The following is a 14,221-nucleotide window of genomic DNA, read 5'->3' on the forward strand; positions in this document are numbered from 1 at the left end:
ACTATTTGTCTTCTTGCACATGGGTTTATAGAAACTGTTGATGCAGAGATTTGTTCCTTTATTCCAGACGAGGGAATTGGATTGCAATAAAGATGAAAAAGTTAATTAAACACAAAAAGGAGGGAAACCGAGAACGCATTAAATCTCTGACAAGCACCCCAACCAGATCAGAATCAAGTGATGGATTCCTTCAACTGCCTCATCAAGATAGTCAAGATAGCTCTTCTGTGGGTTCTAACTCTCTTGAAGATGGTCAGACAGCTAAGAAGAGTAGCAGTGAGTATAAAACATTTTGCTTTGAAGCAACATCAAATGTAAATATTAAAATAGCAAAATATGGTAGATGCCGGAATCTGAAACAAGAATAGAGAAAGCTGGAAAAACTCAGCTGGTCTGACAGGATGTGTAGTGAGAGAAAACAGAGTTAACATTTCAAGTCCACCTGATCCACAGATGGAACAGTGATTCATAGGAGTTCTCCTCTGCCTGCTGAACTTGCTCCCCCTCCTGCAATGAAAGGTGTGGCCATGGATGCCCACATGGGCCCAGTTATGCCTGTCTTTTTGTGAGTTATGTGAAACACTCCTTGTTTCAGTCCTACTCAGGCCTGTTCGGGCAACTCTTTTTCCATTACATCGATTACTGCATTGCTGTTGCTTCATACACCTGAACCTGGAAAAATGTATTGATTTAGCTTCCAATTTCCACCCCTCTCACCTTCACGTAGTTCATCTCTGACAGTTCCCTCCATGACCTCTCTGTTTCCAGTTCTGGTGATAGACTGCCCACCAATATTTATTATAAGCCCACCAACTCCCACAGCTCGACTGCAGCTCCTAACACCCTGCCTCCTGTAACAACTCCATCCCATTCTCCCAGTTTCTCCATCTCTGCCGCATCTATTCTGATGATGCCACCTTTGAAATGGCAATTCTGACATGTCTGTCTTTTACTCAACCGAGGTCCACCCCACCCCAGTGGCTGACAGGACATTCAACTGGATTCGACCATTTCATACACCTCTGCCCTCACCCCTTTCCCTCCCTCCCAGAGCCATGAAGGGTCCCTCTTGTCTTCACTTTCTACTCCACATTCAAAGGATCATCCTCCACCACTTACACCAACTCCAGCATAATCACACCGCAAAAACGCATCTTCCCCTTGCACTCCTGTCAGCATTCCACTGGGACTAGCTCCCTCTGTGACACCCTGGTCCACTCCTCCATCACACCCAGCTCTTTATCCCCTTCCCATGGCACCTTCCTTCGCAATCTCAGATGCACACCTACCTCTTCAACTCCTCCCCCACCCAGCCACCAGGTCCTTGTTCTTAGGTTTTGCTGTATCTTTGTTGCAATTTCTCCCAACTCCCACTAATCACCGTTCCAGCTGTTCAAGCCCCTTTATATAATCACATTTTCCCCTCTTTAGTTCTGAAGAAGGGCCATAGAGACTGGAAGCGTTAACTGTTGTCTCTCCCTACGATGCTGCCAGACACACTGATTTCTACCTGTTTTCCTCTGTTTTTGTTTCAAATGTAAATATATCTTGATGAAAAACAAAAAAGGTATACAAGTTGTAAAACTAATATTCAATCTATTTAGTGTTGAATTTAAAAAATCAAATTTCAGCAACAGTTCGAAATTTGAATGCAAACTGATATGTTCATTTTTCTTTAAAAATTTGCAAAGAAATACTTGAATTTTTAGTTTTGATAAACTCTCATGTTAAACTTTATTAAACATTGTCTTAGATCTTCGTTATTTAATGTTGTAGATATTTAATATTAATCTATTTTTTAAAGGTATTTTTATCTCAATTTTCAACATTTTACAACAAAATAAACACACCCAACACCTTAAACCACCCCCCACCCAATAAGAATCCCCCCGAACAGTCCGACGGTGACCAACTCTCCAAATGGCAGAATGAACAAACCCCAACTCTGTAGAGCAGTCCACTCCCTTCCCCGCAACGCCGAGGCACAGGATGGAGAAGCTAACTTCCACCCCAACAGAAATCACCTGAGAGCAATCAGCAAGGATAAGACTAAAACATCTGCCCCGCCACCATCTGCAATTCCAGCCAGTCCGACATCCCAAATATGGCCTCCAGGGGATCATGCTCCACATCAACATGCAAAACCCTGAGATGGCATTAAAACTGCCCTCCAAACCTTTCTAATTTTGGCCAGGACCTGAACATGTGCACATAATTAGCAGGATTCCTCTCACTCACAGATGTCCTCGCAGCCCCTCAAAACAGCAAGCTCATCATTGACTTTGTCATGTGCACCCTGTACATCACCTTCACTGTATCAGCCCCAACCTCGCACACAAGGTCGAGACATTCACCCTCCGCAGCACCTCATACCACAATCCCTCCTCCAACGCCACCCCCTACTTCCCTACTCCTCCCACTTAGCATTGATCCCCTCCATGGACACCTTATCCGCCTCCAAAATCCTTCCATAAATCGGCGAGACGACCCCCCTCTCCAAACCCCCCAAACAGCAACTCACTAGCAACAAGAAGGCAGACTCTATCAGGAAAGTCAGAAAGACCTTCCTTGAAAAGTCCCACACCTGCATGTACTGAAAGGTCTCTTCCCGTGTCAACCCAAATGCCTCATTCAGCTCCTCCAAACTCGCAAACTACCCACCCAGAAAAAATCCTAAAAACTCCCTAATCCACTATCCCAATCCCAGAACCTTGCATCCATCCTTCCCACCTCAAATCCATGATTCTTTGGTATGAACCTATAAGGAGTCAAGACAAACAGATGTACTATACTTCACACTTATAGAAGCAGTTCCATTCAATAGGACATAGTAAAATTTGTAAAGGAGTCATAAGCATAGAATAATCCACTGAAACTGAGGAAGCATGTTTGTTTCTGTCTCTAGTTTCAGCATTAACTTCCAGTCTGTTTTCTCCCTCCCTCTTTGTTTTCATTTACCAATTTCGTTTATATCACACGCTCTGACATAAAAGTGGCTGCACTGAAAAAGCTGCCCTTTTTGAGGAACAGACCGAAGGATAAAGACAAAATGAAGGCCCTCTACCGTCGCTCCATGTGTAAGACTCTCAACTTCAGCTTCTCAAATGGCTGCTCTGGCTTTCATTGCTTAACCCTTACTAATTAGTCCCTACATTTCTGTTTGTATGTGCCTTTGTTTATACTTTTGTCCTAACACCATATTTAAACCTTAATCCATTTTATGTCATTATCACGAATTATGCATTTGTACCTCGGATATATATATATTATATATATATATATACACACACACACGCATAACAAATATTTATAAATATGTCCTCATTGTAGCATTATATAACTAAACATATAAGGAGCTTATAAAGTTTGTTTTCCCACAAATGGATAAAGGAAAACTGATGTAACCAATTCAAAAGAACCAATAATCCAGTATAATTTTCAAATCAGATCTCAAGCTTCAGGAAAGGGTAGTTATCATTTTAAATAATAAAGTTGGGGTATATTATGCAGAATCTGCACTATAGTAATTGCTGTAATTTTCATACATACAAAATGATTGTAGTTAAGTAATATTTTGCTGTTTGTGTTTATCTGGACCTCAACTATGTTAAATCATTTATATGTGAAATAGTTCAAAGAATGAACTATGAACATTTTTAACCTAAGACTATCTCGGACAGATTCTGTAAAATTGTCCCAACACACTCCCCCTCCCCCACAGGGTTGTCTGTCACTTGTTCTTTAGTTCTGCTTTCACTGAGCAATGACCTTTGTTCTGCTGTCAATACATTCTGCTATCTTCCTTTTATCCCACCATCAGCAATTTCTAAAGTCCTCAACATTGTTATTAACACTTCCTTTGTCTTATACCCTAAACATCTTTGTACAATCTCCCCTAACACACACCTATCATTGATCTTCTATTTTGCTCCACCTCCCACTTATACAGTATAAAATCCAACACATTTCTCCCTTTCTTCAGCTCTGAAGAAGAATCATCTGGACTCAAAACATTAACTCTGTTTCTATCTCTGATGCTGCCAGACCTGCTGAGTTTATCCAGCATTTTCTGTTTTAATTTAAGCAAATAGACTTACCTGGTGGAGTAGATTAAATAATTAATTCTCCTCCTGTACTGCAGAGTATTTATTTTCTGTGTGCCCTGAGCACAGACCCCCCTCGCAACCTCCTCCCAGGCTGGAGGGCAGGTTTATCACCCTCCTTTTATCATCCCTGGGGAATATAACATCTCTGCGTTCGTGCATGGGCTGGAGGAGATTCACTGGGGAGTTTTGGCTGAATCAAGATGCTACGGGATTGCTTCTCCTGGAGGACATATCAGTCAGCCACACTGGACAACTGGCCTACAGAGACTGAACATGTGTTTAGGTGCAGTTTAAAATAAGGTGTCAGGAATTTTGACCCCATATGGTAAGAGCAAGCAGATGAATCAGTGATTCGGCGAGCATTTCACCAATGCTTAATTAATCAGCTATTAAGTGGAAAATCGGGCATGAGAACCCACCCCATCAATCAGCAGGAAACTTGCCAACTTCCTGCCCATCACCCTACCAAGTCTGCAAAATGTAAAATTCCACCCTTGATTAGAAAATATAGGCTGACATTATCATGAAGCACTAATTCTGTACTACACTGGTAGGAGATGTCATCTTCTGGAAGAGTTATTAAACTGAGACCAGTCGACGTTCTCAGGAAGGTAGACATAAAATATCCCAGGGCACTGTTCGAAGAAGAGCAAGGGAGTTTCTCATGGTATTCTGGTAAAATGCTCAACATCACAAAGTAGACTATCTGGTTGTTATTTCATGTACAAGGACAGCTGTACTTAATTATTGTGTACTTGGTGAGAACCTTTAGTTGTCTACCTCCAGAGACAACCTCTTGGCATAGTCACATGACTGCAGAAAGCCAGGGGCGTGATTCTCTGCTCCCCACGCCGGGTGGGAGAATCGCGGGAGGGCTGCTCTGGCACCGCTCGAGGGGGAGGGGGGAAAGGAGGGGGAGGGGGGAAAGGAGGTGGAGGGGCGGCCGAGTTACACGAAACGCCGCTCCTAGCCCCCCAGGGGGGGAGAATAGGGGGCGAGGAGCGGCCTCCGACGCCGCCGTGAAACACTCCAGGTTTCACGACGGCGTCGCCGTTGCGGAGAAATTCCCGCCCCAGAAGTGTCAATCAGACAACCTAAACATCACCCTTTTCATATGAAACAAAAGATACAAGCATCCCCTTTTCCTAGTGAACAAAAAACTCCTTTGGGCATGCACAATTCTGTATGACGAGTACCCAGGATACCGGTATACACCCACTGTTCTCATGCATTACCAATGGTTTGTTCTGTTTGGCATTGCACACACCCTTTTAAATTATGCAGGCCTCTTAATGGATCACGTGCATATTGACTGTACTTCTGGGTGTAGTTCTTTGTTCAGGGAGTGTTGGTCCCGTGGCCCTTGCTGCCTTTGTGACTTTTGTTCTTCCATTGAAATTGTTGTGAACATCTGGGATTTCTGGTAGTCCCATACTCAGTACAGCTGGTGAGATCCTTACTCCCTGACCAGCCAATTTGTGGTGCAAGCACAGCTTTGCTAGTTGAGCAAATATGCTTACGGTTTGACTGTATATCGGGTTGAGTGGCCACCAGTGAAATTGTGGTCATTCTTTCACCCTCGCACCTTTGTGTCATCTATGAAATGTGTTTGTTCCGATCTCACACAGCTTGGTTCATTCAAGACTTCAGTTTATCATGTGGTTTCACTGATATTTACTCAGCTAAAATCTTGCCATTCCAGTTCTACTCTGATGTGAACATTTTCCTGTAGAACTGAGTCACTTACAATCAGTGCATTTCTTGCACTAATGTGGTCTGCAACCATCTTGTGGCATACTTGAATATTATCTTCCCTCTCTCTGGGTCTTCTGTCTCTCTCGCTCTGGATCTTTTGTTTTCTTTCTCTCTGGTCTTTTTCTTCTCTGTCGCTGTTGGCACTTTCAGGGTTATCATCTCAAGCTTCAGATGTGCTCCAGCTGAGATGAATGGCCGTTGCATCCCATCTATTTCATAGAATTTACAGTGCAGAAGGAGACCATTCGGCCCATCAAGTCTGCATCAACCCAGTAACCCACCCAACACTAAGGGTAATTTTGGACACTAAGGTCAATTTATCATGGCCAATCCACCTAACCTGCACATCTTTGGACTATGATATGGTACTCAAGATCTTCCTTCTGCCATTGCATTAGGCTGTCAGACTATTTTGTCATCTGAGTATCGTGCCATCATATAGTTTCAATTTCACTCTTAACGGCTTCATTTTGGTGTTGATACTCCAGTCATCTCCAAAAACTTTGTCTTCTTATAACCCTTGTACTTTATTCTACCATAACTTTGCGTTCTAATATTACTGATTAGCAGAACGTTTTAAATTTCTTCATTCCTCTATTGTGTGTAGCCTTCTTATTGGTGACCATCTCATAACAAACAACCCTCACTCTTCATCTTAGTTACATTATATCAGATGTTTTAATTCTATATGGTAACTCTAAACTTTACTTCCCTAATAATAATATCTTATTATGGTAACTCCTCCAGTACCATCAATGATTCTTTCATAATTGCCTTCAGACTCCTTCCTAGTCTCTCAGAAATCTTGAATACCATCTATCTGCAAAAATGTATTTGTTTTAAGCCTGCTTAGATTGTCTACAACTTGAACTCAGTATATTGAAATCACTAATTCTCCGAAGATATTGCAATTTAGAGAGGCAGTGTTGTGTTTGTCCTCCTATGTGAATACTTCTTTGGAAGTAATCATCCGGAATATCAACTAGCATGGCTCACATACTATTTAAGCCACATTTGCAACATTTATTTGTAACCTTTTCTGTGAAGATTTGTTTCTCTTGTATTTTAACTGCAACTGTTTTTTCCAGGTACCCACGATAGCACAGTGGGTAACACTGTTTCTTCACAGCTTCAAGGTCCCAGGTTTGATTCCCAGCTTTGGTCACTGTCTGTGTGGAGTCTGCACGTTCTCCCCGTGTCTGTGTGGGTTTCCTCCGGGTGCTCAGCTTTCCTCCCAAAAGTCACGAAAGACATGCTGGTAATTTGGGCATTCAGAATTGTACACCAACAGGTGCTAGAATGTGGCGACTAGGGGCTTTTCACAGTAACTTCATTGCAGTGTTAATGTAAGCCTACTTGTGACAATAAAGATTATTAAATTAATTAATGTCTCTCATTTGACAATCCTTTTATCCTGTTTCTACAAATTCCAACATTCACCCCTAGTGAATTCTCACCTTTTTCCCTCTCCCTATGCCAAACATTCCCAAGATCTCAAACAAATAACCCCACTCTACCCAATCAAATGCCTTTTCCGCATCAAGTGAGATAATCACCTAAGGGGAGAGGGGGACAAAACAACATTAAGCAACCACCGAACATTGGCTGACAACTGTCTTCCCTTAACAAATCCTGTCTGCTTCTCCTCTCTGGCCATTGTGAGACAGGTTGCATGCGTCTAGCCAAGACCTTGGCCAACAACTTTGCATCTGCGTTCAGTAATGAAATTGGACGATGCAACCCGCACTCCGTCAGTCCTTATCCTTTAAGATCAAGGAGATTGACGTTTGCGCTTATGTGGCCAGCAACAGCCTGAGTCAGAGAATCCTCAAAATCTCATGCAGCACTGAGGCTAGTAATCTGGCAAACTTCTCATAATTTCAGCCCCAAGACCTTCCCTGACTGTATCATCATAATAATAAGAATCTTTATTAGTGTCACAAGTGGGCTTACATTAACACTGCAATGAAGTTACTGTGAAAATCCCCCTAGTCGCCACATTCCGGCGCCTGTTCGGGTACACTGAGGGAGAATTCAGAATGTCCGATTCACCTAACAATAATAATAATCACTTATTGTCACAAGTAGGCTTCAATGAAATTACCATGAAAAGCCCCTAGTTGCCACATTCCGGCACCTGTTCGGGGAGGCTGATACGGGAATTGAACCTGCGCTGCTGCCTTGTTTTGCATTACAAGCCAGCTATTAGCCCAGTTGTGCTAAACAAGCACGTCTTCGGGACTTGTGAGAGGAAACCGGAGTACCAAGGGGAAACCTATGTAGACACAGGGAGGACATGCAGACTCTGCACAGACAGTGACCCAAGCTGGGAATCGAATCCAGGTCCCTGGCTAACCAGTGCTAACCCTGTGCTACCTTGCCGCCCATTGATCAATGCCCTCACACTCCTCCAAAGTCAGAAGAGCCTCCAGTTCCTCCCTTTTCTCCTGTTCCACCACCAGAATAGCAAAAATTATCCCAAAACTCTAACATTGACAACCCATCCCCAGGGGCTCCAATTCGTATGTTCCGATTAGACCGCTTCAAATGCCTCATTAACCTTGGCCAGGGCAGAGACACTCCTGAGAGGCTGACAAAATAAACACCCACATTCGAACAAACATCCCTTAACCCGTACAAATACATTAAAATTATTTCAACCCCATTCGATTTCTTTGGACGATCCACATTTTCGTAGGTCACCCGAAAGCATGCGGGGGAAATCAAGTCAAATCGAACTTTATTACGGTAATGTGCTACCTTGGCCTTATTAAAAACTGCACGTCTCCTGGCTAGCTCCGCTCCAATATCCTGGTGGATTCTCGCCTCATGGCCATCCCATCTGCACTCCCGATGCTCCTTCACCCACCGTAAAACTCTTTTATTCTGGTAGCTGGATAATCGCATAGGGTGGTTCACCAACACGGGGCCACTGCCCAATGACCTGTGGGCTTGACCCAGCTCGGAAGGGGCCACCATATTCCCCTCCCCCACCATCTTCCAGAACAACTGTTCCAACTGTTTCAGGTTCAGGCCCTCCAGCAACCCAATCACCCTCAGGTTCTGCCTCCTAGTCCGATTTTCCAGGTCGTCCATCTTAGCCCTCACACTCTTGTTGTCAGCCATCACCATTGCAGCCCCACTCCAGAGACATGATCTGATCACTCTGCCTTGACAGAGAAACCCCCCCACCTCTTGCAGCTCCGCATCCTACTACTTCACCAACTTGTCCATGTTAGCCTGGGCCCCTTGAATCGAGGAAATCGCCTCCTCAATCATCTTCTCATGGTCTCCCGAGAACTCACGGTGCAGTTTCGAAGTTCCACAGCTAAGATTTCAACTGTTGTTGGGGTGGCCGTGATACCGCAATCATCTTGCCCATTTTCTTCTACACCAAGGCACTCCATGCTTCCACTTTTGAACTGCTTCTTTCCTCTTCTTGTTGCCTACTTCTGTACCTATTGTCCATCACCTTACTGTGGGGACACTCAATCCATCAATTTCAAAATAGTTCAGCCCAGTTTCCATCGCAGGTCGGGTGAAGAGCTTAAACACCGTTCTCCAGCGGGAGCCAGTTATATGCGACCATTCCACTACATGCAGCACCAGAAGTCCTGGGAATCCTTAATAATCCAGTATTTTAGTGGGGCAACAGGAGAGAATTTGCAATTGGATTGAGTAAATGGGAAAAAGCAAGAAAGTAAAAGAAGGGGAATATCTAGACAAAATATAATGTGCTAGATAATAATTGAAATGGTACAAATATGGCAGAGGCCAGTGCAATAGATAGGAGAAAGCTGTTTGAGGGCCTGACAGAAGTTTGAAAAATAAACCATGCACCAACGCTGACAAACAAGGATGTAAAACAACAAAACATTTGAAGTCATGCTCAACGAAGCCCAAGAACAATATATTCTGCCCAAAAGAACAAATTCAACACAAATAAGGTACCAGGTATTAATTAAACAGATGGGGGAAAATGAGAGGACTGAAAGAAGCATAAGCAACGAGATGAACAGCAGGAGTGAGCCTGACAAGGGAGAATTCAAAGACATTAGAAAGGAAGTCACAAAAATTAGGAACACAAAGGGTTGCAGAAAGGTTGAGGGTCTGAATGGGGGGGGGGGGGGGGGGGGGGGTCATATAGAGATCAGGGCATCAAAATGGCACCCGGACTATGAGGAGCAGGTGTGTTGGCGAGCTTCAGCTTCCAGTTGCAGGAAAACCTGCTACCTGTGTCCTTGACGGGGCGAATGTTGAAGCCCCAAAAAAATGACAAAGTGTCATTGAATAGTGGTGTCAATCTCGGCACTGAGCCACCAAGAAGCACCCCGCCAAATGTGTCCAAAATCGGACCTTGAAATCTTTTTTTTTTTAGAACAGTACAGCACAGAACAGGCCCTTCGGCCCGCGAGTTGTGCCGAGCAACTATCACCCCTACTCAAACCCACGTATCCACCCTATACCCGTAACCCAACAACTCCCCCCTTAACCTTCCTTTTTAGGACACTACGGGCAATTTAGCATGGCCAATCCACCTAACCACACATCTTTGGACTGTGGGAGGAACCGGAGGAAACCCACGCACACACGGGGAGGACGTGCAGACTCCGCACAGACAGTGACCCAAGCTGGAATCGAACCTGGGAACCTGGAGCTGTGAAGCATTTATGCTAACCACCTATGCTACCGTGCTGCCCTACCTTTCTGGTGAACGTGCCCAAAATCACAGAAGTGATAAAAAAATTAGAGGAATACTGAATAATTATGATGCTTGAGTATTTACCAGGGAGATAAATCAGATGGATAAGACAGAAGATGAGATTCAAAACGTTATTTTGACCAAAATCCTGGTCATGATCGTTTGCATCTTAAAGTAACCTGAAGAAAAAATAGCACAATTTCATATTTTGAATACATTTAAAAAAGGAATACTTCGCAAAGACTGACAGATAGCTAACATCAGGCCTTTAATTAAGAAAATAGATATAATATGTTGAGAAAACTGTTAGCACAGTCAGCTTTACAGATGTGAATAATGGAATTAGAAAAATAATGGAATCCCATCTGACAGGGAAAATAGACAACAGCTATAATCCAAAAACATAATATTGAATGGATGGGCGATTTTCAGGAGACAAAATCTGCTTTACCAAATTAATTGATTATTTTCAAGAGGAACAGAGGAGTGCAGCTTAGGGTAATGTAGTAGATTTAATTCTGTAGATTTCCAAATGACCTTCAATAAAATTGGCGCATATATAACAAATGAAGAAGATCAGGGCATGCAAGTCACTGGCTGCATGAGGGAGATAGGATAGAGGGCTGGATTCTCCGCCGTCGAGATGCTCTGTTTTTGCGGCAGCCCAGGGGTTTTCCCGACGGCGTGGGGCTGCCCCACCATGGGAAACCTCATTGACCAGCTGGCAAAAACGGAGCATCTCACTGGCATGCTGAACCAGAAATCTGGCGCAGTCGCGGACGGAGAATCCAACCCAGAGTAGGGATCAAGGGTAGCTTCGCAGTCACAAAAGATCAAAAGTGGGACCCCTTATGTTTCAGTACTGTTCCATATTATTTAGACTGTGACATCAAAAAAATGATGATTTGCTCTGGTAGTGTTTTGATGTACTTGAGGGTAACATATTAGATTAAAACCTATACAGTTTGTTATGAAGTTACTTTCATGCTGTCGGATCTATTTGTAAACAATATATTCTTAAAAACTATAAATAGATTTCAACAAACTTTGTATGGCCTAAGGAAGAACTGATTAGTTTTTGGCAAAAATGCAGATCCAGATCCAGGTTTTATTTGAAGAGATCCATTAATACTTGGGATGTAGGATGAGTTGACCTTTTTTTAGAATAGTGTAGGTTGTTTATTTAGAATGTTGTTGATTGCTTTAGAATGTTGTGGATTATCTCAGCTGCTAGCAATTTGTCACAGCTGTCAAAAATAGAGTTTTCAGAGCAGGTTGTTGGATGTAGATTGGCCTGAAGCCTCCTCAGTGAGTTGGAATCTCTTAATAAAAAGATCTTCAGCTTTATATTAGAGTGCATTAAACATCCAGGGAAAAGTCTCAAGGAAGAGCTGTGTAGCTGTAGTAATGTTGCATTAACAGAGGCATGCACTCCACTGAATTTCCTCTTCACTTTTATTTTTTTTGTGTGCATGTATGCCAATAGGAAATTAGATAATTGTTGAATATTGTTGAGGATTATCACAAGTAGTGCTATTGTCACAGTTTAAGATGGGTCTCGGGAGAATGCAAAGAGTAAACATTTATGCTGTCAAAATGTCTGTTTAAAAAAATTCATTTTCTTGCCTTTTTAATGTACAATTGAATAGAAAGCAATAATAGAGCGCATGTTCTGGAAGCAAACATTTCTGAAGCACTATTTCATATGTTCAAATGGTGTAAACATAAGGGCAAAATTTGAGACAGATGTAGGAGTAGCAAACATAGGATCTAATGGATTTAGTTTAATTATTTGCCAAATTATCTATTTTGCTTTAAATGTCAGCACAGTGGCACAGTAGTTAGCACTGCTGCCTCACAGCTCCAGGGTCTTGGGTTCAATTTTGGTCTCGAGTGTCTGTATGGAGTTTGCATGTTCTCCCCACATCTGCATCGGTTTCCTCCGGGTGTTACGTTTCCACCCACAGTCCAACGATGTGCAGGTTAGGTGGATTGGCCATGCTAAATTGCCTCTTAGTGTCCAAAAGGTTAGGTGGATTACAGGGATAGGGTGGAGACGTGGGCTTAAGTGGGGTGCTCTTTCCGAGGGCCGGTGCAAACTCGATGGGCCGAATGGCCCTCCTTCTGCACTGTAGATTCTATGATCATTTTATGTTTTTGTCTGCACTTTTGTTGTACCTTCTAAACCACAGTGTGCATTTAACCCATATGCAATGGACAAATGACCACAAGTTGCTTAGTACAAGAATAGTTTATTTCACACACACAAAGTTATTGTTAATCAATCACACACACAAATACAAGTTGAACTCTAAGCTAATACACTAGAAAGACCTTAACTTAACTTCCAGGTGACTGCCAAGTACAGAGCAGATATGGCCTTATCTAGAATCCTGTTGTCTGGCAGTGCTGGATGTCTGTTGCTGGTCGTCTGTGTCTTCGGCTCTGGTCCCTCTGTGGATGGCGTGGATGGTCCTCTGCATGGCTGATGAAAGGGTCACCGTTCTTGTCGTCAGTCGAATGCTGTAGTCGTGAGAGCGAGGGATGGGCTGCGCAGCACCGTTTATCCTTTGGGAATTTTACACGCTTTTGGGTGGTCCCAGATGAACAGCCAATCGATCGATCAGGGCTCGATCACCCTGATTGATCCCAACTAATTGAGGGTGGCCATCTTGATTGCTGGGCGGGTCCCGGTCAGCTATGGCCGTTGGTGTCCGAGGCACGTACGCCTTCCCAAATAAGGAAAACAGACATCACCAAGCCCTGCCACTTATTGTTAGTTTCCCACCTGGACCCATCATCCCGGGATAGCCTTTTAATGGCCTTTTTCCTGTGTCAGTTTCTGCAAAAGTCTGAGCTGTGGCTTTTCTATATTTGCAAGCTGCAGCATGTCTGTGTTCTGTCTTTGACCGAATTTCATTTTAGATGGCCACAGCACTGTAAGACCATAGTTAACTTAATACAAAATTTACATTTCAGTCGAATAAAACTTGTCACTTCGATTTTTTTAACTCTCAGTACATTTATACTGCCTCTTTAAATTTCGCTTTAACAGCTTTCCTAATTGCTCTTGCTTTCAGCTCAATGTGCTTTTCGTAGCAGGACAAGCATGACATTTCTCCTTGATGATGTGTTAAATAAATTATTTATATATACTTGGGAAATAGCTTTGAAAAGTTAATCTTAGCAAAACTGCCTTTCAACTTAATTTTCCATGAGTACATAGATGATGTAATAGATGCAGCCTTTAAATGCTCTAAAACTATGAAATTGTGTGTTCGAGGAAGATTATAATGTATTGAACATGCTAATTTATTTTCTCTCACTTCCATCCCAGCCATGAATGACCTGCTCCAGTCTATGATCTCAGCAGGAGCACAATGGTCAGGCAGTTCTGAAAATTTGGAGGAACCTAATGAGGCGATTGTTGGGCAGAGGAGGACAGTACTGGGTTCCATGGCATTTTCCACAACAGCTATCAATCTAACCACACCAAACTCTTCAGGATTCAGACCCAAACAGAGACTTAAGAATAAAGGTATTGCTTGACTGCATTTGAAGTAAATTATTGGACATTTTTTGTCTCTCACATTAAGAACTAATGAATTGGATAGTTGAATACTGTCAAATTTGCTGAATAGTTGCATTACCAAAGCCA

At 42.9% G+C, this 14,221-nt stretch overlaps 1 protein-coding gene across 29 annotated transcripts in view; it reads left to right on the plus strand.

Moving 5' to 3' along the window:
- LOC119972565 (girdin-like) overlaps positions 1–14,221 on the plus strand; it is a 649,171-nt gene that overhangs the window by 574,318 nt on the left and 60,632 nt on the right. For 28 of the 29 annotated variants that reach the window (XM_038809673.1, XM_038809681.1, XM_038809689.1 and 25 more), the window contains exons 25-27: positions 68–276; positions 2,994–3,077; positions 13,901–14,101. In XM_038809673.1, the coding sequence (XP_038665601.1) occupies positions 68–276; positions 2,994–3,077; positions 13,901–14,101 (494 nt within the window). The remainder of the gene's footprint in view (positions 1–67; positions 277–2,993; positions 3,078–13,900; positions 14,102–14,221) is intronic. The other variant, XM_038809664.1, reaches the window with a different exon arrangement.

The sequence above is a fragment of the Scyliorhinus canicula genome, chromosome 1 (genome assembly GCF_902713615.1).
Source record: "Scyliorhinus canicula chromosome 1, sScyCan1.1, whole genome shotgun sequence".
Lineage (NCBI taxonomy): Eukaryota > Metazoa > Chordata > Chondrichthyes > Carcharhiniformes > Scyliorhinidae > Scyliorhinus > Scyliorhinus canicula.